Genomic DNA, 22,313 nt, shown 5'->3' with positions numbered 1-22,313 from the left:
GAACCATTACACATGCAAGAAAGATCAAGAGCTGCTAGATCAGCAAGAAAGCTATCAAATTCATGTGAATGTTTGGATGGAGTGGTAAAAACTGGAAGCAGCAAAATGAAAATGTCTTTTGCTACAGGAAATCTAATAAGACAGCAGATTAAGGAGTACTGGTATAAGCAGAACAAGAATCTGAGAACCAGAAAGACCTGTGAAATCTGGATAGATCTGTGAGATTATGGAAAGGGAAAAGCTATCTGGATTTGCTAAACTCATCAATCTAGTCTTTCACTTCTAGACTTTAAGAGAAACACTAAAATTAATTCTGAGAATTTATGGGACCTTGTGGATTGACTTTTCAATAAAAATGTGATTTTTTGACTTTTTTTGGCATCTTGATTTCAGCTGTGCAGTAGGCTGAATTTACTTTTTTTTTTTTTAAATCCTGCAAAGTACCTAGCTATGTTAAATCCCATTTAATGGGTCTATCTGATTTCCAAGCAGCTAGTTTATAGCCTCAGCTACTACTTTTATAGGCATCTTTTAAACTTATCATCTGGATAGATGTATGTATGGTTTTTGTGTATCATTTTAGGAATGAAATGAGAAGTTGTTTTCTTCTGTGGGTAAATTAAGGTTAAGTTGTCCCTCATTTCTCACAGCAAAATGAGTGAATCTGTAGCTAGTCTTAAAGAACATATCTGAAAATTCTAAAGAAAAATAGAGTAATGGCAAGAAAAATTAAATTTCATCAGATACAGAGTTCAATATGCTAGGATCACAAAGCATGTGTCTGGTTGAAAGATCAATATTTTTAAGGACTTTCATACTGGTTGAATTAAAGCTGTATTAATTTTTCTTCATTTCTTATTCTCCCCTTTCTCATTTTGATAATGGATATGAATTTTATGTACGTGCAAATGAGAAAATCTAATCCAGTGTTATCATACTGTGCTTTCTTTTCCCCTATGAGAAAAGCAAACTTTTTTTACATATTTCTCTGAAGTAATTCAACATTCTGGAATGAATTATTCAAACAGGCATGCTGATTTGTAAGCAAAGCTTTTAGTTCTTGTCTGGTATTCCAGATCCTTTAAAGGTCATGAACTTTCTCTTACCTGTTAAAAGGATACATTTTTCACTGTAAATCTTGACTTTAAAAGAAAAAAGCATGATAATATATAACTAGGAAATCCAGATCTTTTCATCTACAGGATTATTCTAAGTAAGGAAAGTGCATTGGCTTTTCATTTTTATAAATGGAACAGTAGTTCTATCATGGGTATAATAAACTGATTTACCTATGAAGTTTTGCATAAGATTTAATTAAATTCTCTTCGCAAAGCAATTGAAATTTTGTATGAAAGACAACACTTGCATTTTAAAATATCACTTTTTCCCCTGGGCTTTAGTTTTCATCTAGACGGATTCTCTTTATTTGCATTTTTCTTCCAGTGTTCACACTTACAGTTGGATTCTGCCTCCTGTCCCTTAGCCTATCTTATAATAGGCTTTATCTTTCACTAGGTCCTTACCTTAGACCCGTCTATTTATTTCTAAACAACATTCATACTCTTCTGCAGCATCACAAACCTCCATCCGTGTAGGTGAAGCCTAAACCCTGCCCATGCTCTAGTCACATCAGAAGAGAGCTGCGACTGTCATTATTTCTCCTTTGACAGTTACTGTTTCTCCTATTGGTTGTGTTGCCTCTCAACTGCTGCTCTTACCGTGTTGCTCTGGGCTGCCTCTTTAGTCCCTTCATGTTCCCAGTATGTAATTCTTACGTTTCTCTAACTCAGTTCTCTGCAGGCTGATAAAGCAGATTAGCTCAGTATTGACTTCAGCTTTTGTCATCATCACGCCTTACTTTTATTGCCCATCTACCAGCTTCTCCCATGAAGACCTTCCTACTTACCCTGCCTTTTCTCCGTTGTGTGAGAAACACCTTGGCGAACCTGAAATCCCAATTTACAGCTCATCTCTCCAATGATCCTACAAAACATAGCAGATAATCTGAAACTAGTTTTTGCCTTTCTTCTATTGTTTCCATTCAAGCTATGGTTCCATGTATAGTAATGCTATGTACAAAAATTTGTTCTATTAACAAAGCTTGCTTGGTCTGTTTCCTACAATATTCAATTGCTTGAGTATTTTAAAGCTATTTTTCCTTTTTCTATCCATGTTTCTAGACTGAACAGCTTTGGGGGTACAGAAGGGAGGAGACCTTTGCTGTGTTTGTAAAGTTTAATAGGGCTCCATTCACAATGAAGGGGTTTGGTATCTCCTATATCTCAAATATTTGCTGCTTTAGCTGTGTCATTGTAGCTGATACACATAGTGTGTTTGACCAGTACAGTCATGTTAGAGGAATAGATACTGGACCTATTTAGCTTCTTTTGAAAACGTAAATCCTACAAGAGTCAAGGTGAAAAATATGTTTCATCTCTTGCAAAAAAGTGCAGAACATTGAAGTATGTCCTTGAACAGCACAACTGAGCCTTTGCGGCTCCTGCCTTTATGCTGCTATGGAAAAGGGGAATAATGGAGAACTAAGCAAAAGCAGTGATTTAAGGTAGAACTGAAGTTCAGGAGTGATGCTGATCTTGAGAAAACACTTTGGTATATATCTGTCTGTAAGTGAGCATTTTACTTTTTTTTCTGGAGTACAGAATTATAAGAGAAGTAGCACAAAACTTGCCTCTCAGAGCTTTAATATACTTTGTACCCTTCAATCCAGGGAACCTCACAGGGGCTGGCAAAACTCCAGAGGAGGCTATAGAAGCCCCCCTGGGGTACGCAGCCTCTCTGCAGTGCTGCTTTGGGCTCTAGCTACAGCTGCAATTTCTACAGCTTCCTCCTGTCCCTCATCAGGCCCTTCCTTACGGGCACGGGGACCAAGCGAGGCCAGCCCAGCCGTTGTACGCTGGAAAAAATGCTTGTAATGGGGCTTGTTTTTTACAGAGAAGCAGGAACGTGGATTTATCTGACAGTGTGCAAAAATGAGGTAGAAATACAGAATCAAAGATGTGTGGGTAGGTGAGTGGATTCAGAAAAAGGCCACTTGTTTTGGTGTGTGTGTGTGTATCATCCATGGTGGGAACTGCACCTTTAGGAGGCTTTAGTGCGAGCCTTTTTGTATTGTACAGAGGTTAAAATCATTCAAAACTGACCAGTTAAAATACATTCTGTCTTGCGTCAGTGCCTAACATTAGTAACAGGAGAACATATTGTTAAGTCACATTATCTCTCTGAATTCTAGCTCTTTATTTACGAAATGGAAATTAAGGTTTGTGAATGCTTTGAGGGTGTTCTCTGTTGATATGTATATTTGACATAATCCCTGAGACAACAATACCTTGTCTCAGTCAGGGCATCTACACAAATAGCATGTAAAGAATTGTGCTGTTACTATACACTTGACAAAACTCTTAATGGCCCCCTGAACATCCACAGGCATGTCCCAGTGCAGTAATAGGAGTCTGCGGTATGGTGAAGTTGAAAACATTTTAGCACCTCCGTTAAGCCAGGAGGAAATTTATTCCCTAGAATTCAGCTGGGGGGTGGTTAATATATTATATATATAAAAAATATATATAATTTTATATGTATGTGTGTGCAGGACTATATCTCTCTATATATACATATATTTCTCAACAGTTTTCTTCTGAGAGCAAAATAACCCTCATCATACCCAAATGCCATTTCACTTGCTTTGTTTGCTTTGATGGCAGCCTGACTTTACAATACAGAGGTCATCTTTTGCTTGTGTACTGAATAGCCAGTATAGTCCCTGTTCAGAGGAACACTTTACTTTTTGCACAGTCAGCACCAGACTGTGCTTTGATGTTGCTTCCTCAACAGGAATTACATGTTTCTGCATGAACTCTCCTTTTGAATCTAGTTAGTCTTCTCCAGGGGTAAGTGACAAATCAACTAAATAAGGCTGGCAGGATCCTAAGTGTTGGGTCATGACTGGTGAAGGGCTTATTTCCTTTTCTTTGTGTGCTGATAGGTAGTGAAGGAAGGACACAGTCTTTAACTGCAGGTTTGGTATGCTCTCCTGTTTTGTGCACTTTGCATTATTGATGGGGGATGTATTAATCTTTAACTAAATTCATGGGAGCTATCCCTTGCTGGAAGAAGAAGGCCAGCTTGCACAAGTGAGTGATATGATCTCATATTCCTAATAATTTGCTCTTCATTATTGCGTCTTATTCTTCAGTGCTGCAGACTTTGTATAGGCATGAGCAATCTGATGGTTGAACTAGGGAAAAATACTTTGAGCGCCTGAATCCTGAACTTCACAGATCTTGACAGAAAAAATCTAAATATGTTGACTGAAATACACTCAGCCTGAGGGACTCAAAGGCCTGATTTAGGCAGAAACTCATAATGAACTGTATAAAACCTATTTGGTAACATGGGGAAGTTCCAGGTGAAAATAGAAATCTTAAATGTATAACATCAGCCACTCTCATTGACTGGAAGGAACTAATAGAAAGCTGTTAAATCACTGACCACTGCAAAAAGTGATTGTTCAACTATTTGTCTGGCACCAGCTGAAACCCATTTTCTTGTGAAAGGGGGTTGACACCCATTCAGGGAGAGGAGACACTTGGTATTTTAAGTAGAGAAGCAAAAGTAGTCTCTTTATCAGGATACTTCCAATTCAGTGATGTTTTGAAGAACAGAGTAATCTTCAAGATGGTTTTAAAGATTTAGACCCCAACCTTGAAAGTTATATGAATGGGCCATTTGACTACAAAATGAGACAATGCAGAGGGTTATGATGATTATAATCATTTATACTTAGGCAACTGATGAATCAACTTCTTAGAGATGAGTCTAGTCCTTTGAAGCATGCTTTTAACAAACTAACCACAAGAAGACTGTGGAATTGAGTGCAGCAATTTTATTGAAAAAGTCCACAGGTGTGTGCAATTCCTTTATTAAAAGGTTTTCAAATACATTGGACAAGGAGCAATTGATGATCAAGAGTTATACCTTTTTTATACATTATTTCCAAAACTATACAAACATTGGAAAACTCTCCTTTTCCTCCATTTTAGCTATTAATAATTCTATAATGATAAGTTATATATCTCCCATTGCAATCTTCAAGCCCACTTTCCTGAAGGTGAAGTTTTACATCTTTGAAAATAAAAAAAAAAAGTCAGTAATATTTACATGTGCTTAAGGTTGCATAATTGAGCATCATACAGGTTCTGAAAACCAGTGGATAAATGGATTTCAAGATTCACCCAGATGGGCTAAAGGTTTTAAATACACACAAACTGCATACATATGATTTAGTAGCCAAGATGCCCTCTGTTCCCTTTTGTTTTCAAGGTTATCTATAAACTGTGTGCTAGCTGTGGTAAGGGTTTGTTTTAGTAAAGGTACTCACGGAATGAAAAGCAGCACTGACAACTACTATTGCTGATCAAGGAAATGAATGGGCACTGAATCGTACACGTCTACATGACGAAAATATAATGTTTCAAAATGAACTTGAAGTTTGTATATAAAATTAATGTCTAGAAGAAAAGTTATTTCTTGGACTGGATTAAAGAAAGAGAAAAAATTCTTGTGTGAGAAAAAAAGTAAAGCTCAACATGGGAAAAGAGCAAGAGAACCACATGAATTAAATTTAGTAGCTGATCTTGCAATGCGTAAGTATTGGAAATTCAGTTGAAATATAGCAACATTATCGATGGAAAATGAAGGCTACAACAGCAGCAGACACATACAGTATACTTTATAAACTATTATACTGGCCATACAGATTTGTCTACATGTTATTTATTTGAATTCTTAAGGCTTCTCTAATGTCTTACATGAAAGTGCTGTCTGCTTGGATCTTCCATGCATGAAGGAAGGGGGTATTTTTTCAAGGAAAAAAATATGTTTTTTATCCACATTTCAATTACAATAGCACATCCAGAGACACAAAATAAAAGACAATACTTTATGGTACCTTTGTTTCATTTATTTTGGCCCCCAAAAGATGCATGCACTAGACTTCATGTACTATAAGGTATTGAAATATTTACAGCATTGTACATGTGCTCTTAAAGGGATGGCAAAGGGAAGGGTCTTTTTTTTGTCTGGGTGGGAGTAGAAGTTATTTTCCTAGCTTAATAATACCTATTCAAAGTGAGAGATGACTCTTCCAAAAAGAAAAGCCCACAGAGAATAAAGCTATAGCATAATTATAGCCAATGTTAACAAACTGTACAGTACTTTACCTGGGAATTCTAGTCTCAGTCGCTCGTGTTTGAATGCTCCCCTTGCCCCGTCTGCTCTGCTTGTCTCTATTCCAACAGATATAGCTGTATATAACCTGTTTCTATGACTTTTATTTCAAATTATTTCAACGTGTTGAATGGACATTTAATTCACAATAACCTGATGGCAATTTTTGGACAAATGGTGTGATCAATATTTACCGGGTTATGGCACTAAAGAATTCAGACCACTATAAAGCGCATCATAAATACTTCAAGTGGACTTAGAAAGGAAACCATCTCTCTAAGAAATTCAGTGAGTAAGGCTCATATCACTGATTTCATTCTGCTTTTAAAGGTAAAGATATGATACCCAATACACCAGGTTAAACAAACAGAAGGCAGTTGGGAAGAAGATGCGGGCATAAGAGTCCATTTTGGCAATGCGGATGTGTATTCTGCCATGCCTCCATGCTCCCGTTCGACAATCCTCAAAGCAGCAAAAAAAACTGGCACAGTCCTTGCCATCGAGACATTCGTACCCATATTCTTCATCCCTTTCTTGGAGGTGTGTAGCATTGTTCATTTGAATAGTAGCTGATCGAGGCCGGATGTCAATTGTGGGCGCCTAAGATGGAGTGGCAGAAAAAGAAAAAGATGCGGGAGGGAAAGACACCATTATTATCACCAGACTACCAGGGAAGTAGAGACTAATAGTCAACATGTGAATGATGGTTCTGCATGGGGTACACGGGAAATTGCTGAGGAGTTCTAATGGTAATACTATCTTGAATTTATTCAAACCAGTTGCATCATACACTTTAACTTTAGAGGTAAGCAGCACAAATCAATAGAAAGTTAACAGCTGTAGGCAATTAGCTCCAATGCCAAACTAAGTAAACAGTAGAGGTTAAAGGAAACATTCAGGAATGTAACTGATGGTATTTTGAGTTGCTTGTGTTTTATATTTTACATAGCTGTTTGATACATGAAGGCAATTTGGGTGTTGCACATGGAAGGAACTGAAATAATCAATTGGAAATGCAGGATTTTCTTTAATACAGGACTGGTTCATGCTGAGACATGAGCAAATACTATATATAAGAAAAAAAAGCAGCAACTGGGTCGTCTGAATAACATTAGGAGAGTCTCCATAACCCTCCAATAGTTTGTGCGAATATATGCAGTTCAGCATCTGCTAATGTTCACCAACTGGATGGTTGCTCCAAGTTTTTTACAGTAACTGTACATATCTATGTTTGGAATGAGTTGAGCAAATTAAGCATTTAAAACTCATTTGAGCACTTGGTGAACACTGGGATGACAAAGACAGGCCTCAGAATTTCTGGCTAATAGTTATTAGGGTAAAATAACAGCAATTCCATCTCATGAGTATGTAAATTTATTGACTTTCTTTTATATATATATGTGTATATATATATATAAAAGATATATTTAGAACAAAATCTCTGCATTTCTGAATGAAGGTAAGATTCAGATGTATAACATAGCTAGATATATTTGCTAATTTGCTAAGAGTGTGCTGATCCAGTGACAGCATTAAAAATGTATGCATCTTAAACCCTTTCAAAACTCTGACTCTTGCATAAAGAACAGCATTTGAGATGATGACATTGAATTTTGTTCAGGTCAACGTCAGAATAGATTTGGGTTTGTAATTTTTAATAAAATCACAAAGGTTAAGAAAAGGGCTTAGAGATGAGTTCTAAAAGGGTGTATTGCAGGTTTCTGGTGTAGCTGGTGGCATTGGATCCCATGGGCAATTGAAAAAGAGAAGCACAGATTTTTTGGACGTATTAAACTCTCTTAATTCATGTGATCCAATAATGTTGGTCACTCTTGAACTTAGGGTAAGTTCAAAACCATAGTGAATCAATATTTGGGCTGCTGAATCAACTCTACAAACTGTTCAGAAATATATAACCATTCTACTTAATTAAGAGGTTACCTTGAGTAGAATGCTTAGGTGTCTAATTTAAAAAAACAACAACAACACTCATATAAGCTCTAATAGTTAAATTCAGCAGTCGCATGCAGTGAATTTCTATTCCAAAAAACATTATACCTTGAAGGAAAACATCCGAAGAAGCTTTCATTTTGTAGACAGAAAAGAGAATCAGAGGGTTTTTTAAATTAAAGAAAGAAAAGAAAGAAAGAGACAAAAATAATGTAAATTAAAAATATGTTTCTAAAACATAGTAAGTCTAAAAGGTCTAAATTTATAGAAAAGGTGGGGTAATAGTCATTTACACAAGTATCTATAATATAAAAAACACATTTTTGTTTTCTCACTTTCTTGTAACTACATCCGGGCCAAAGGTGTAAGATATCAAACTTTTTTTAGATCTTTCAACAGTCTCTGGGTATTCCAATCTTTTATGTTGGGCAATTTTGAAAGAGAAGACCATTCACATTTTATGAATGCACATTTAAAACCAAATTCCTTTTTCTGTAGGTAGTCTTCAACATTCTACTCTTAAGTTATCTAGACTCTGGATTTAGGATCCAGGCCATTATTTTGTTTTCTGTTTGTCCCCAGAAGTTCACAGATAATAATGTAAAATACAACTAAGCTGCGCTAATATGGGCATCTCTAGGTAGGACATCTAAACTTGAGAAAATCATCCTTTTATTGCTAGTGGAAGACATAGGTGCACAGAGATGGCTATTTATCTCATCCCCAAAAGGGCAGGGTGAATCACCCTCCAGAAGTGCCCGTTTCTTTCTATTGACCAGAAGAGAGGCTTGTGATAAAATCCAACTTTAGCATATCTAAATTTAGATGAGAATTCTTTCTCTGTAACCTCATGGATGACTTTCTGGCTGTTTAGCCACTGTAGAGCACATCTATTATTTTTTAGAATGTGCTTCTCAACAATCTTTTAAAGATGAAATAATAATGTGTAATAAAATGTTCTCTAATTAATACATTTCTCTATATTGGTTCTTTTCTGCTAATATCTTGAAAAGTCCTTGAAGATTTTAGGAGAGCAAATCCAAGTGTCTATGTTGTTTCCTTGGTGCCTGAAATGGACTTGAAAATGCTCTCTGCAAATAGAAAACATTTGTGTCCTTCACATTTTACACAGGCACATTTGATTTTTGAAAGAGATTTTGCTACTTCTTATTCCCTCTAGTATTTTACACTAATTCTTTTCAGCCCACCCACAGATTGTAGGCAACAGACTTTTCAGCTCAGTTGCAAAAGGTAAGGAGAAGTCTGTCCTGGACTAAATAGGCAAGAACCTTTTTGCTTGTCTGGGCAAACCTCCCAGCCTCTATAGAGGCTGTTTCCAGGATTCCTTATTGTGGCTATTATAGATATTTTTTATTTTTGTGTACCATCTACCCACAAGTAACATTGCAAACTGCTAACCAAATCACTTTCTAGGGGAGAGAAACAGATAAAAGAGGGAGAGAATACAAGAAAAAGAAGATAAGGAAACAATGAGAAGGAAACAGATGCTTAAGGGGGAATTAGAAAAAGCACATGCCCTAGTTTGAATATAAAAGATTAACTGTAGTCCTGATAATAAGAAAAACAGAATCAAGTCAGTAATACAGACATCCCGTTAAAGGTAGAGAATATTGCCAAAGCTAAAACAGTGAAACTGGCGGTTCTGCTAGAAGGATCACAGCAAGAGCTCTGTCTGCAACATAAATACTGATTTGGGTGGTGGTTGTGATTTGCAGAATACTTTGGTTAGAAGGATCCTGATGCTAAGAAATTAGTTTCTCTGGCATCCAGACAACTTTAATAAATGAGCTTTTCATTCTCAAGGTGAATGTTTGCATTTCTATTAATACCAAAGAAGAATATATATGTAATAGCAAAGTCTAAAATAATACAAGCATAAAGTGGGATTTAAATGTTCTCTCATAAAACCTAACTGAGTTTTATACCATGATGGTAAAAAAGGTACATACTGGATTTTTCTTCTTTTTGTCTTTATCCTTGCTTGGCTTTCTGTTGCTGACAAAGTAGTGCAAAGTTCCATACTCCACCAGTGCAGAGAAAACAAAAATAAAGCAAACTGACACAAAAAGATCCATTGCTGTCACATAGGAGACTTTGGGAAGAGATTTACGAGCAATTGTACTTAGAGTGGTCATTGTCAGGACAGTTGTGATACCTGGTAGATAGACAGAAAACAACAGAAATATTATTACTTTAGGTGACAAAGTAATTTTGTCAGTTATCTCACACTGACTGGTTTCGAAGGATGCCTGGAGCTCTGACGTATAGTAAGGATGTTAAAAAGCACATCCCAAGCAGTGCATTGTGGATTCAATGAGAGCTCCAGGGGATAAGAGGGATTATGAACCATCTTTGCATGATCGGTGCAAGGGCTGCCCTTGCAGGACACTTTGATTAGAAGGATCCTGATTCTAAGAAATGACTTTAATTTACTTTTAATTTATTTTTTTAGTTTGCTTTTAGGAGCCCTTTAGTTTAGGGACTTAATTTAATTTAGACTGAGAAGGAAGAGAACTTGTTGTGTCAGAGGAAGAAAACCATGGTGGAGAGAGAATAAAAATATGCCTAGCGTTTTAGTCCATTCTTCAAAGTAATCTCAAGCCCAATCTCCTTAAACCTTTTGTGCTATTGGGATCAGTTTCCTTTATTTTTAGTTGCTGGATAGTGATAACACTGTCAGTAAGAAACACATTTGCAGGCATTACATGAGAGAAATTCATGCAAATTCTTAAGAAAGCACTTAATCTAGCTGGAATTGCAAGAGGAAATGTGTATGTGATTGCAGGTATGCCACTGTAACTGAGAAGCACTATTCCGTGCCTTACCATCCCTTCTCCTCTCAGAACATTATTCCCTGTATTCTCTTATGAAGAACATTAAAAATGCATCAGAACAGCTAAAATCCATCACATTTATACATGGCAGATTTCATACCACTGATTTTTTGGCCCCTTTACTTCCTCAGTGGTGCAAATAGACTAGTTCTCAAGAGAGATGTCTGTATTGTACATCTAAGTAAAATTAAAAATAACAGCTGCATACATTTATTAATTTTTACTCTTTATAGCAGCTTTTATAACCTCTTTTTGGAGGAAGAGTGGAAGAAAGGCAATAAAATGCTCAAAAAATTCTGCCATGGGAACCAGTGGTCCTCTAGTCCTGTGGTTCTTTCAAAAGAGCTCTGGAATGAGAATGTTGTTTCTCATTTTAACTCTCGTGCTCTGTATTGTAGTTCTGTGAAGAAATAAAAACGCAGAAGTAAAAAATAAAATGATTGTCATTCACCTGGATTTAATGTAGGAGTAGAAATCAAGTGTTTTTAACTGTTTCCACAGTCACATGAATCTACTTTGCTAATTCTGTTATGGCTACAGCTGCTTTCCACAAGCAAACTTAGCTTGGTCTCTCTTTTAGTTTGTTTGTGGAACAATTGCTAATTGTATAGAAATTGCTAATTCTGATTAACTGTACGTCACATTTGTGACAACATGGTATAGGAATTCAGATAATACCAACAAATTCATTTGATTTTCTTGATCTGAAGGCTACATTTGACCTACGGTCCCTAAAGTAGAAGTCAGGGTACTATACTGTCCCCTTTCTACTGCTGTGTCACACAGACAGACACAGATTGAATCCTTCTTGGTATTGATTTCATTTGTATTGCTGGTCACCATGATGTGGAAATAGAGCGAATAAAACCAAGATGTCCCTGCCCCTAAACCCAGAAATGTGCCTCATCTTTTTGATTTCTGGAAAAAGTACTCCTGTCATCAGCAAAGAAACTAATTTTTATTGCAGCCAATCTACAATATACAGAGTTAGGATTCAACACAGTAAAAAGGAAGAGATGCAAATATTGTTTAGATTATGTTATACCTTGGAAACAAATACATCAGTCTAAGTGATAAGAAGAACTCATGTGAAATTAATGTCTCACATTTACAAACTGGTGATCTGCAGAGGTGTCAATTCCATCATGATGCTTGAATAAAAGCAGGGAGATGCAACAACTCACCCAATGATGTTCTAGCTGGAACGGCGTCCTTGTTAATCCAGAAAGAGACCCAGGACAACACAACAATAAGTGTGCAGGGAATGTAAGTCTGAATAGTGAAATAACCCATTCTCCTGCTCAGGTTAAAGTAGACAGACATGACTACATAGTCTCCTGTAAAATAAAAACACACAGAGACAGAATACTGTGTTAAAACCCCTGTAGACTTTCTGGATGTTAGCTAGGGTACATTCTGTTTTTGAGTTGTGTATATTAGACTTTTTCACCAGATGTACTGAAGGCAAATATATGCATATCCCTTCTTCAGAGCTGGTATAGCTCAAGAACTGGTGGGTTTTCCACACTGCGGAAGTAAACACTCTTGCAGGTTCATTTAGATGACTTGAACTCCAGTTTCAAGGGTAACTTCTCCTGCATAGCACAGCAGGCTGCTTTCTTACCAAGTCATTCCTCATAACTTGCAAATGCCTAGTATAGTCCTACTATGGCAACTGAGTGCCTGGTGGTGGTCCAGCAAACCTCCTTTCCCCATGCTGCCTCTGCTGCTGCTCGCAAATAATGCATGCTTTCAGTTGTACTTTCTCAATTATTCATGTCCTCAACTATTCTTCAGGGCAGGGCTGTGTCGGTAATTTTTTTGATTTGTCTACAGATCTTCTGTTTTAATGTCTCCTCTAAGAGAATTTGAACCCACATTTTCCAAGAAAGTGCCCAGGGACCAGGCTGTATGTTACTCTGGAGTGTATTCCACCTCATTCCCATTCAACGCTTCTGTGATTCTATTTCCAAATTCTTTTTTCCTGTCAAACTATTAAGTAATTCTAGCTGTGTTCAGGAGTAGAGCAAAGGTTCATTTTTTTTTTCCTGAACAAAAAGAAATCTCATCTTTACTTCAAGTTATAGCTATCCTAGGAAATCCTGATTCACAAAGGACTACAGAACTCCAGGCTACAGAAGACTTCATTCCAATTCTGTGCAATGCAGTCCAGAGCAGTCTTGAACTGAGACAGAAGAGAATTTGCAAATCTAGATACTTTCTTGGAGAGGACAAAGAGACTCTGTGGCTAATGTGTGTTTTGCTTAGATCAGTACCTTTACTTAACATAGAATTCTATGTTTTCGGATATAGTTAAAATCTTAGTTTTCCCAGAATAATCCCTTTGAACCTGGCCACAAAAAACAACTTTGGACACCATTTTTCAGTTGGTGCTTTTTTTTTTGCTATTCTGTTTTTTTCAATCCGAATGTCCATATCCCATGCATTAACTTGTTTGTAATTTAATTATATTGTTATTAAACCGAACACTTAAAACAAATGATATACGTGTAGTCTGTAAAGTAGATATTACTGAATGTGAGCAACCTATTTTAATAACTACAGTCTGATTCTTCCCTTAATTTACAGATGTGTTTGCATTATATGCGTGTCCTATATATACACAAAAATATTGATTAGGAATACCATAAAATTGAACCTGTAGCATTACAGTATGAATTAGTCTTCATCTCTGTGGATCATGTATTAACTTTCTGGAAAGTAATTATTTTGTCAATTTTGGGAATTAATTCCTTTTTTGATTCACCTTGATGTATACTATTAATAGTCTTGGTATTTCAACATTGGCTTTGTTTCTGCTATATTGTGGTAGAAATTACTTTAAGCAGTAGCTATGCATTACATCAAAGCAAACAGTCTCTAGGAGAAAGCCTTTTTCGTGCTCAGAGTTATTCTATTTCTTTAATGAGACAACAAATTGCCAGAAGAAAGAGGTGAAATATAAATCAAAACATATATGAGAATATGAAAAGGTACAAAAGATTAGTTCAGGACTGAAATAAAAATTCTTCTGTGTTTGCTTTCTGCTCTTGCTTCTTTTTCTGAAGCTGATGGAACTGCTATAGACTGTCTTCTGGAATAGCTGAGCTGATATATCAGATCCTAGGTAACTACTTTTTTAGTGTTTTTAGTCCACATTTTTGGTCCTGCACTGGGACTAGTCTTTCTGGCCAACATTTTTGGTAGTTCTTAGCACTCTCATCTTCTAGAATCTTTTATTCAAAAGAACAGAAAATATCAGGATCTAGTACACAAGCCAGCACTGTTGCTTATAGATATTAGAGCCAAGTACAAAACAGTATCTGTGCTGAGAAAATGAACAGATAAATCCAGCTAACCTAGACCAGGACATATTGTGAAGACCTCATGCAGAGACTCCTTCAATAACAATGTACGTGACCCAAGCCAAATGGGGGTGTGAATAACAGGTGAATATATATATATATATGTACAGTAGCCTCAAATGGTCTTTCCATTTTGTAGACCTTCTTCACAAACACTGTTTTTATCAAGTTTTCTCTAGAAAACCATGGAGATGTCTTTGGATTTTCCCCTTAATGTAAGTAGTGTTTTTATATAGTAAGCTATTACAGTAACATTTTAAAAATATTTTATGCTTTATTTTAAAATAAAAATACATTTTTTTCAAAATGTAATACATAAGAGCTTTTAAAATGTTAACAAACTTGGTCAGTCCTTGATCCATTCAGGAGTGATGAAACATTACCTGGAACTGTCACTGTCATGCCAATGATGCACTTCAGTGGCCAGTGCATTTCCACAGAGAGACACCTGTGCCCTGTGACAGGGTATTTGCTTACACATCCTGGAGACACTCCAGGTGGAAGTGTTTTATATCTCATTGAACACAATTCCCTCTGGGTTTTTTTTGGTGCTGGCCATCTTAACTGTAAGTATTTAGAAATAGCATGTCTCTGCCAACATGTTCCAGAAAATTTAAAAGTGATGTAATTGTTCTAGATTTTGTTCACCTCTCACAAATGTCATTGCTCCTTCCTGTATGCAAGGCCTTTCCAAGGAACTTATTTAGTTTTTGAAGTTGTGAGATTGCAGTTGAAGCAGCATAGTTCTCAGCCACCCGTACCAATCTTCTGGGAGAAAAAAACCATAAGACCCCATTTCAGCAGAGCTGAGCCAACAGCAGTTGAAGTTCACCCTCGAGGGCAATCTGAAAGAATATTTCTATAACTGCAGATGCATCAGGACTGTTATTGCTCTGGGAGGTTCAAGGGATGGCCGCAACAGGACAGTGAACTAAAAATAACACCTAGGTTCAGTTCAAATCTCAAATTGCTAGTTATTAATGGAAATTTTCCTTTTGACTTCAAGACTTTACCTTTGGGTGAAAGTAACACGGTCACCATTACATAAAAGTAATATAATTACCATTTGTAAAATGTAAATAATGTTTTCCAACCTTACAAATTGTGGAGGATGGAAAATTAGAGCTTCTCTACAGTAACCTACATAGTATAAAAGGTCCTGAATAAGAATTCCTTTCTCTGTATACTGAGGACTCTTGATGACATGTAGACACAAAGAAGGATATCTGTGTCTTTTCTATTAATAAAGTTAAATTATTTCACATAGCTGTCTGTCCAGCACCCCAAGAGATGCATCTTTCTCCATGGACTACATAAGAAATATATATTCCTCAGTAATCTTCTGAACTGCACATGAATCAGATGCCCAAACCATACTTCGACTTTTCAGAGAGAATTAGCCCATGCTGTTGGAATGACCTGGTTGAGATGATGGGTTTTGCTATTGTCATTGCATTCATAGCGATATACCATTCTGTTTTTAATACAATAATTATCCTTTCTTTCCTAATGGATATATGCTTAAAAAAACCCAAATACTCCAGAGATTTCCACAGGAAACACTTTATATCAACTCCTGATGTTTATAGACAAAACCCACAGAAGTATCCTGCCAGACCTTACTTCTCATGGCAGTCAACACTTGACTGAACTCTTAAGGAAATGAAAAGAAATCAGGTAAACTCTAATGGACTTTAAGGTTTCTACTAATGCAGAAGTTAAATCAGAGGAAGTCAAAACTTAAATGTCCAACATAACTTGTCAGGCAGCGTGGCGCTGACCAGTCTGAGGAATTATTTGAGGATACGTAAATTCTTCTGAATTAAATGTTGCCTTCAGATCCAAAGGTCTATTGGTACTACAAACACTCTGTTGTGTTGTGAATTCCACTATTTCAGAGAATCTTACTGAAGAAAGGAATAATATTAATTCCACAGTGAGGTTTTTTGTTTATCTGTTTCCTTGGGAGTTTGGGAAGTGGGGTCTACTGATGATTTTCTCAAATTAAGATAAGATGATTTCTCAAGGTAAGGTAAGAATAACAAGCATAAGATAGGAAATGGTATAATAAGGCAGGTCAGTAATTCTGTAATGTACTGAATATCTCCTCCAGCCTTGAGGTGATATAAGCAATCTTAAATACAGCAAATGAAAAAACAGGACTGAAGTGGTAGAATACTCTAGGGAAAGGTTGCTGGGTGTTCCCTAGTTTCTGTAAGTGATGTTGGGGTGGTATAACTGCGGGCCTTTTAAATGTATGGGATTTTGAGTAGGGAAACCACTCTGGAAATAATTAAACACATAATACTATAGAAGTATACCAGTTAATGCAAGACCTAAGATATGCAATTCAGGACCTAATACTGGTTGCCATAAAATATGCATCCAAAACATAAAATGCATTAAGCGCACTAGAGAGCATGAACTAGACAGTACTTTGTTTTAATCCCACTTTTCATGAGTGAAATCCATTACCTCTGTAAGAGAATCTTTCCCCAGCTGTGTTTATCTACATTTTTTTTCTCTGACTTTATTCATGGACCTCTCTGCTCTTCAACTGGGACCAGCTTAAATACACTCTATTACTTTCAGATTATCTCTGTGCCTGAGGCAATTTGCTCTACTGGTGTGATGCCTGTATGAAGCTGTCAAACTAAGACATTGCTTTAGTCAAAAATGACCAAATGATCTTCACCACAGTGTCAGTCACTAGCTCTCACTTGGTGAATTGCTAATCTTTTCATTATCACTTTGTCCCCCTTCCCTGATCTCTGGCTCTCGTTTACCAGTATTGTCTAACGTAGCAAGGAGGCTCCTTAACACTGCCAGATTGCTGTTTAGGGGCTAACATATGTTTGGATTTTTCTAGAAATGAATGATAATGTGATCTGGCAGTATCTCTGTGAGTAAGACAACATACTTAAGTATTTAACATTAGGCATCCTGTTTAGAAGATTTTAGATTATTTGGCCTTTCACCAGAGATCTTACTTCCATGCCCTGCCCTGCCCATTCTGTGGTATGTATAGTTACTATATAAGTGTATAAAACAATACCTCAATAATTTCCAAATTTTATTTACATTGAGAATGCTTGTTCTTCATGCAAATATGAAAAAGATCAAATCAGTTCAAGTTATTTTCAAAGAAAAACAAAATTTCCCTGGAAAAAGTAATCTTATTAGATGAAAGGCAAAATAACTATTCCTTAATAATACATTTAGATTTCATATGTAGAGTATATATTCTATTCATCTTTATTCATCTCTGTAGGTATATATAGATAGATATAGTCTCCTTCGTCTGAAGATATGATGATCAGTTAATCAGTTTCTTCAGTGCGGTGTATTTGGAATGCAGTCCCTTGGGAAAATGCTAACCAGATTATGCTTGCCCTCTTATATAAATACTCACATCATGGTTTCTACTAGATGCATATTCCCACCAATTATGTCCTGAAGATCAGGAGACACAGGGCAAGATTCTGACTTGAGAAACAGCCTCTTAATACTGCTGCTCTGAATGGGAAGTTGAAGATTTCTCTTGGTGGCAATAACGCCTGCTACACATGGAAAAGTGCATGGGCCTTAAATCACTTCTTGAAATCACTTTGAAAAGGAGATGCACACTGTCCATATCCAGTGATCATGACCCTAGTAAGCCATTACGAAAGAGTTTATTTCAAACTGATGCTGTGCCATTCTAAAATTAGGATGCTGTGCCATCCTAATTTACACAGCATCAAAGAAGCCTGTACTAACTTTGGATCTTGGGAAGTGCTTCCTACCACATACCTGGATCATATACTAAGCTGTGTGTTTGAATACCAGGATTCAGTCTCTGTTAGACCTTAAGGGAAGGGAATTCCTGATTTGAGGAACCATCTGTGTCTATGTCCTGGCCTAAGTCCCAAAGGTTTGATAGAAGGAATTAGTAGTGCCAGGAAGTATAGCCAGGGGGATGTACACTGCGCTTAACTGATTTAATCTGCACAGTGGGTGCGATTCTTCATTGCTTCCTGGTTGTGGAATCATTTATACCTGTGCCAAGCGAATGGGAAATTATACCCATTAGTACTCTTTTTATGCATGTTTAAGTGACTATGCAAAGTGTGAGGTACTGGGGAAACAAGCCTCTAATCTGTACTCAGAAGTGATTTGGAAGCTAGTACAAATGCTAGAGAAAAGAACAGCTTTCTAACATCACAGGAAATTGGCGCCTTAATTATAGTTCAGGTAGCAACACCTATAGCTGAGATTGTCTCACACATACTATTATAAGAATCTCTTTTCGTTGCTTAAACACTGCTATATTTAAAATATTAAAATAACTCTGGAAGAACTTTAAGAATTACATGTTGGTCACCTGGCCAAGTTGATTTTATTCATATGTGTCATTGCAGTTCATTGTCAGAGTTTTGAAGTGGATAAAATTCATCGTTTCATTTCTGTTAACTAGATGGAGTTTGGAACAAAGAAGTGAAATTAGGTGGAGGGCTTGCCTATTTACATGTTGGCGTTTTTGTGAAAATATGCCCAGATGTGGCAAAGTTACAAGCTTCTGAAAACAACTAATGTGTCCTTAGAGAAAGGAGGCTTATTAGAGTTTATGAGACGACTGTGTCCTGACTAGTCCTATGCTATTTCTGTTTCTTAGCAAGCTACCCGCCCCTGTGAAGGGCAGATGCCCTTCACAAAAGCAGGCGGATGCTCACGCAGTAGAGGTTTGTAATGTAGGTGGTTTGGTTCTTCTCAGACTCCCTTGCTCTGTTAGACCGGCTGCTATCTAAAACCCCCAGAAGTTCTCTGTGTGCCGAAACGTGGTAGCTCCTCGCCTCGTGCTGCCGGAAGCGTATGGGCTCTTCTCCCAGCATAACTGGCAGTGTCCTATCTCAGGGTCTGAACGAGATTTTCCTTGGGTATTTGGTTACCCTGAGTATTCTGCTATCCTTTAATAGTAAGAACATCCGTGTGTGTTTTAATAATTCTGCTAATACTCATAATTTCTCACTTTTTATGCCTGAAATGTAAAAATCTGTGGAGAAAATACTATAGGAGCATATTGGTGATGAATTAATAACTGGCAAGAAGATGCTACAAAGTATCTTTATCATGTCTTTTTATAATTTGTACTTTTCCTCTATAAAGTGCTTTTGTGGAAGATGTCAGAATGGCAGAGCTGGGAACTGCCACAAAAGAAAAGAGGAAAACAGTCATGTGTGAGCCAGGTTGTCCCCAAGCTTCTCATACAGGCTATCACTTGTTCTTTAAGGACTGATCAAATGACTAGCAACAGGGATTAATGCAGGTCACTGCTTGTATGGTAACTAGTAGGCACAATTTTGGTAGCGCAGCCAATAGCAGCCACATGGTGCATTGCAGACCCAGACACACACCAGCTGTCCACATTGCCAACAAGTTTTTTCTCTCCTAATTTTAAAAAGAAAACCAGAAAAGAGCAAACAGTCAGGAACTTTTAAAAGGTTTGCTTGGAGAACCATATGAAAATATAGCTAGAAATGGAACCTTTTCTCCAAATTAACTGATATAAACAAATACATAAAAAATGACCTGTTCTATGTGGAAAACCCTATTCAGTTCATCTGTCTGGATGGACTGTACATAGGGAAACAGGAAATAAAAAAATAACTCCACAGGAGAGTCTTTGTTTTCTAGGATTATTCCCCATATTGATTTATACAAACACTCAAATGCCATAGCTGACTTCTATGGCCATAATACCATAGGAGCACTTGTGAGAATAAATCCAACTCCTGTATGATAGAAATATTACCCAAGTATTATCACCTTTGCACTACACATAATGAGTATAAGCTACCTAAATTTTTAATGAGAACAACAGTGGCAGCAGAATTCATCTTCTTTTCCTCATAAATTTATAACTAATAGATACATCCTTGTTCTCTCTCTTCTTTTCTGTTAACGTAGCCAACGGTTTCATTTTCTGTTATGCAGAGAACCCAGTTCACACTATGTTTTGTAAGAATGAACTAATAAATAGTAGTTTAATGGAAAAGATATGTTTTCATATTTTTAGTCATGGTACATGAAAATTCTATCAAAATAGTAACATAGGGTTTCTATAAATAAGTCCTTTAACTTAGCAGCTATAGTTGTAAATTAGTTGTCAGTTAGTATCCTAAACTAACTAAACTTTCACTCTGAATGAATCTTAGTTAAAGAAAGACAAGAGAAGACCACATTCATGCTGTGATTAGGAAGGCCACTCAAATCAGGAAGAATGACAAAGTTGGTCCTTGACAGGACCTGTATTTGGAGTAGTGCTGGCATTTACTGTTGTGGTAGGGGTACCGGCTACACCTGAAAATGCTGTTCAGTGAGATGTCTTGCACTGTTGTCGTGGTATAAGGAAAACAAAATACTCCTTTCTAAACACGCAGTTTTCTATTAGGATTCAGATTTAATATATTCAAATGACTTTATTGTATAAAGTCTGAAATGATCTATTTTTGATTTTTTTTCTCTGAACAGGTATTAGAAAGTGCTTAGCCCTGTGTAGTTCAGCACTATCGAAACACTACTTCTAAAATTTGACATTTATCACATAAGGAGATGTAAATACTAGCTCCTCCAAAGCAATGTGTTTTTACATGTATCACAGTAAAATCATTTTTAGCCAAAATATTTGATCATTTTGGCACATGAGTGAATTTTCGTAAAGGTAGGACAGAAATTTGATCTGATTTATTGATGTCTACAGTGAGAAATGGAAAGACTCTGGGGAAAAGGCAGAATTGCAGCACTGCCCCCCACATCCCTTTGCCAAGTGCCCCTTGCTTTGTTTCCATCCTTCACGATTTTTTGTTCTTTCATCCATTTTTCAACTGCATAATGACTAGCCAATTAAAAAAACCAAACAAGCTCTCTTCCTTTTCAGAAATGCCCAGCATTCTCTTTCCCTTTGAGTTTAGCAACCAAATACCAGTATTGTATCACAGGGAGTTAGGAGGTTAAATAAAATACACTGAATATTTAGCTTTTGGGGAGAAGAAGGAAAGGGTCTGCCAGGGCGCCGTAGCCGCTGGCTTACAGCCGGCTGGGAGCAGCGGGCGGCCGTGCCTGCTGCGTGCTCGCTGCGCCGGGGTGTTACGCAGGGGACGAGGCAGCTGGTGGTCGCCCCCGTGACAGCGGCGCATCCGGGCCAAGGTGTTCCAGCCCCACTCGAAATATCCATTTCTAAGCCACGATTATAGCTTGATTACGTAATGAGGTAAAACAACATTAAGACTTTGATGAAGCTTGTGCTGTAGTCCATTTATATAAGATTATCTCCGGGATTCAGATAGCTGCAAGCTGGGTTTTCAATTTACATTCCAAAGGATGAATCCTAACTACATCGTACAGCAGCGGAGAGGGGGCGGAGGAGGGAGGAGATTTCCTCTTTTCTTCTGTTTTTAGAGAGTAACACGTGTATGTCTGTGTGTGAACGTGTCTGACGTCAAAGCCCTCGATTTCCTGCGGGAACAGGGAGAAGGGGGGCTGGCTTCAGTTTGTGTTTGTGTGAAATGTCAACCCCAGCTGATGAAGCTCCTGCAAAACGCGGTGAATCATTGCAGCTCTCTGAGCAACTGAAACGTCTCCGTGTATGACGTGACTTTCTGCCGACAGTTCTGGGCTTGGTTTGGTCCTTGGCCGCTCGTTCCGCGTGCAGTGTTGCTTCTCCGCTCACTTGACAGAATGTGTTCCAGTTCTCATTAGTTTCTAATTATAGCAGGAAAGAATGTAATGGCCCTAGGCAGTAATTCACATCTATTATTGTTGCTCCCACCTTCCCTGCAAATTCACAGAGACAAGACCCACCATAAGAATTCTTTTTTGCTGAAAAATATCAGTATGTGGAAACTTGTTGAGGTTGTGG

General features: G+C 37.2%; 1 protein-coding gene across 1 annotated transcript in view; it reads right to left on the bottom strand.

Annotated features, from left to right (window-relative positions):
- Positions 1-6,570: 6,570 nt before the first annotated feature.
- The window catches only part of GABRG2 (gamma-aminobutyric acid type A receptor subunit gamma2), a 71,527-nt gene continuing 55,784 nt past the window's right edge, over positions 6,571-22,313 (bottom strand). Inside the window, exons 7-10 of the mRNA XM_013953658.1 lie at positions 12,236-12,388; positions 10,167-10,372; positions 8,305-8,328; positions 6,571-6,846 (exon numbers count right to left, since the gene is read on the bottom strand). Of these exons, the coding sequence (XP_013809112.1) occupies positions 6,571-6,846; positions 8,305-8,328; positions 10,167-10,372; positions 12,236-12,388 (659 nt within the window). The remainder of the gene's footprint in view (positions 6,847-8,304; positions 8,329-10,166; positions 10,373-12,235; positions 12,389-22,313) is intronic.

This window comes from Apteryx mantelli, chromosome 14 (assembly GCF_036417845.1).
Source record: "Apteryx mantelli isolate bAptMan1 chromosome 14, bAptMan1.hap1, whole genome shotgun sequence".
NCBI lineage: Eukaryota > Metazoa > Chordata > Aves > Apterygiformes > Apterygidae > Apteryx > Apteryx mantelli.
Note: the sequence above shows the minus strand (reverse complement) of the source record. Positions and strands in the feature narration are given on the sequence as shown.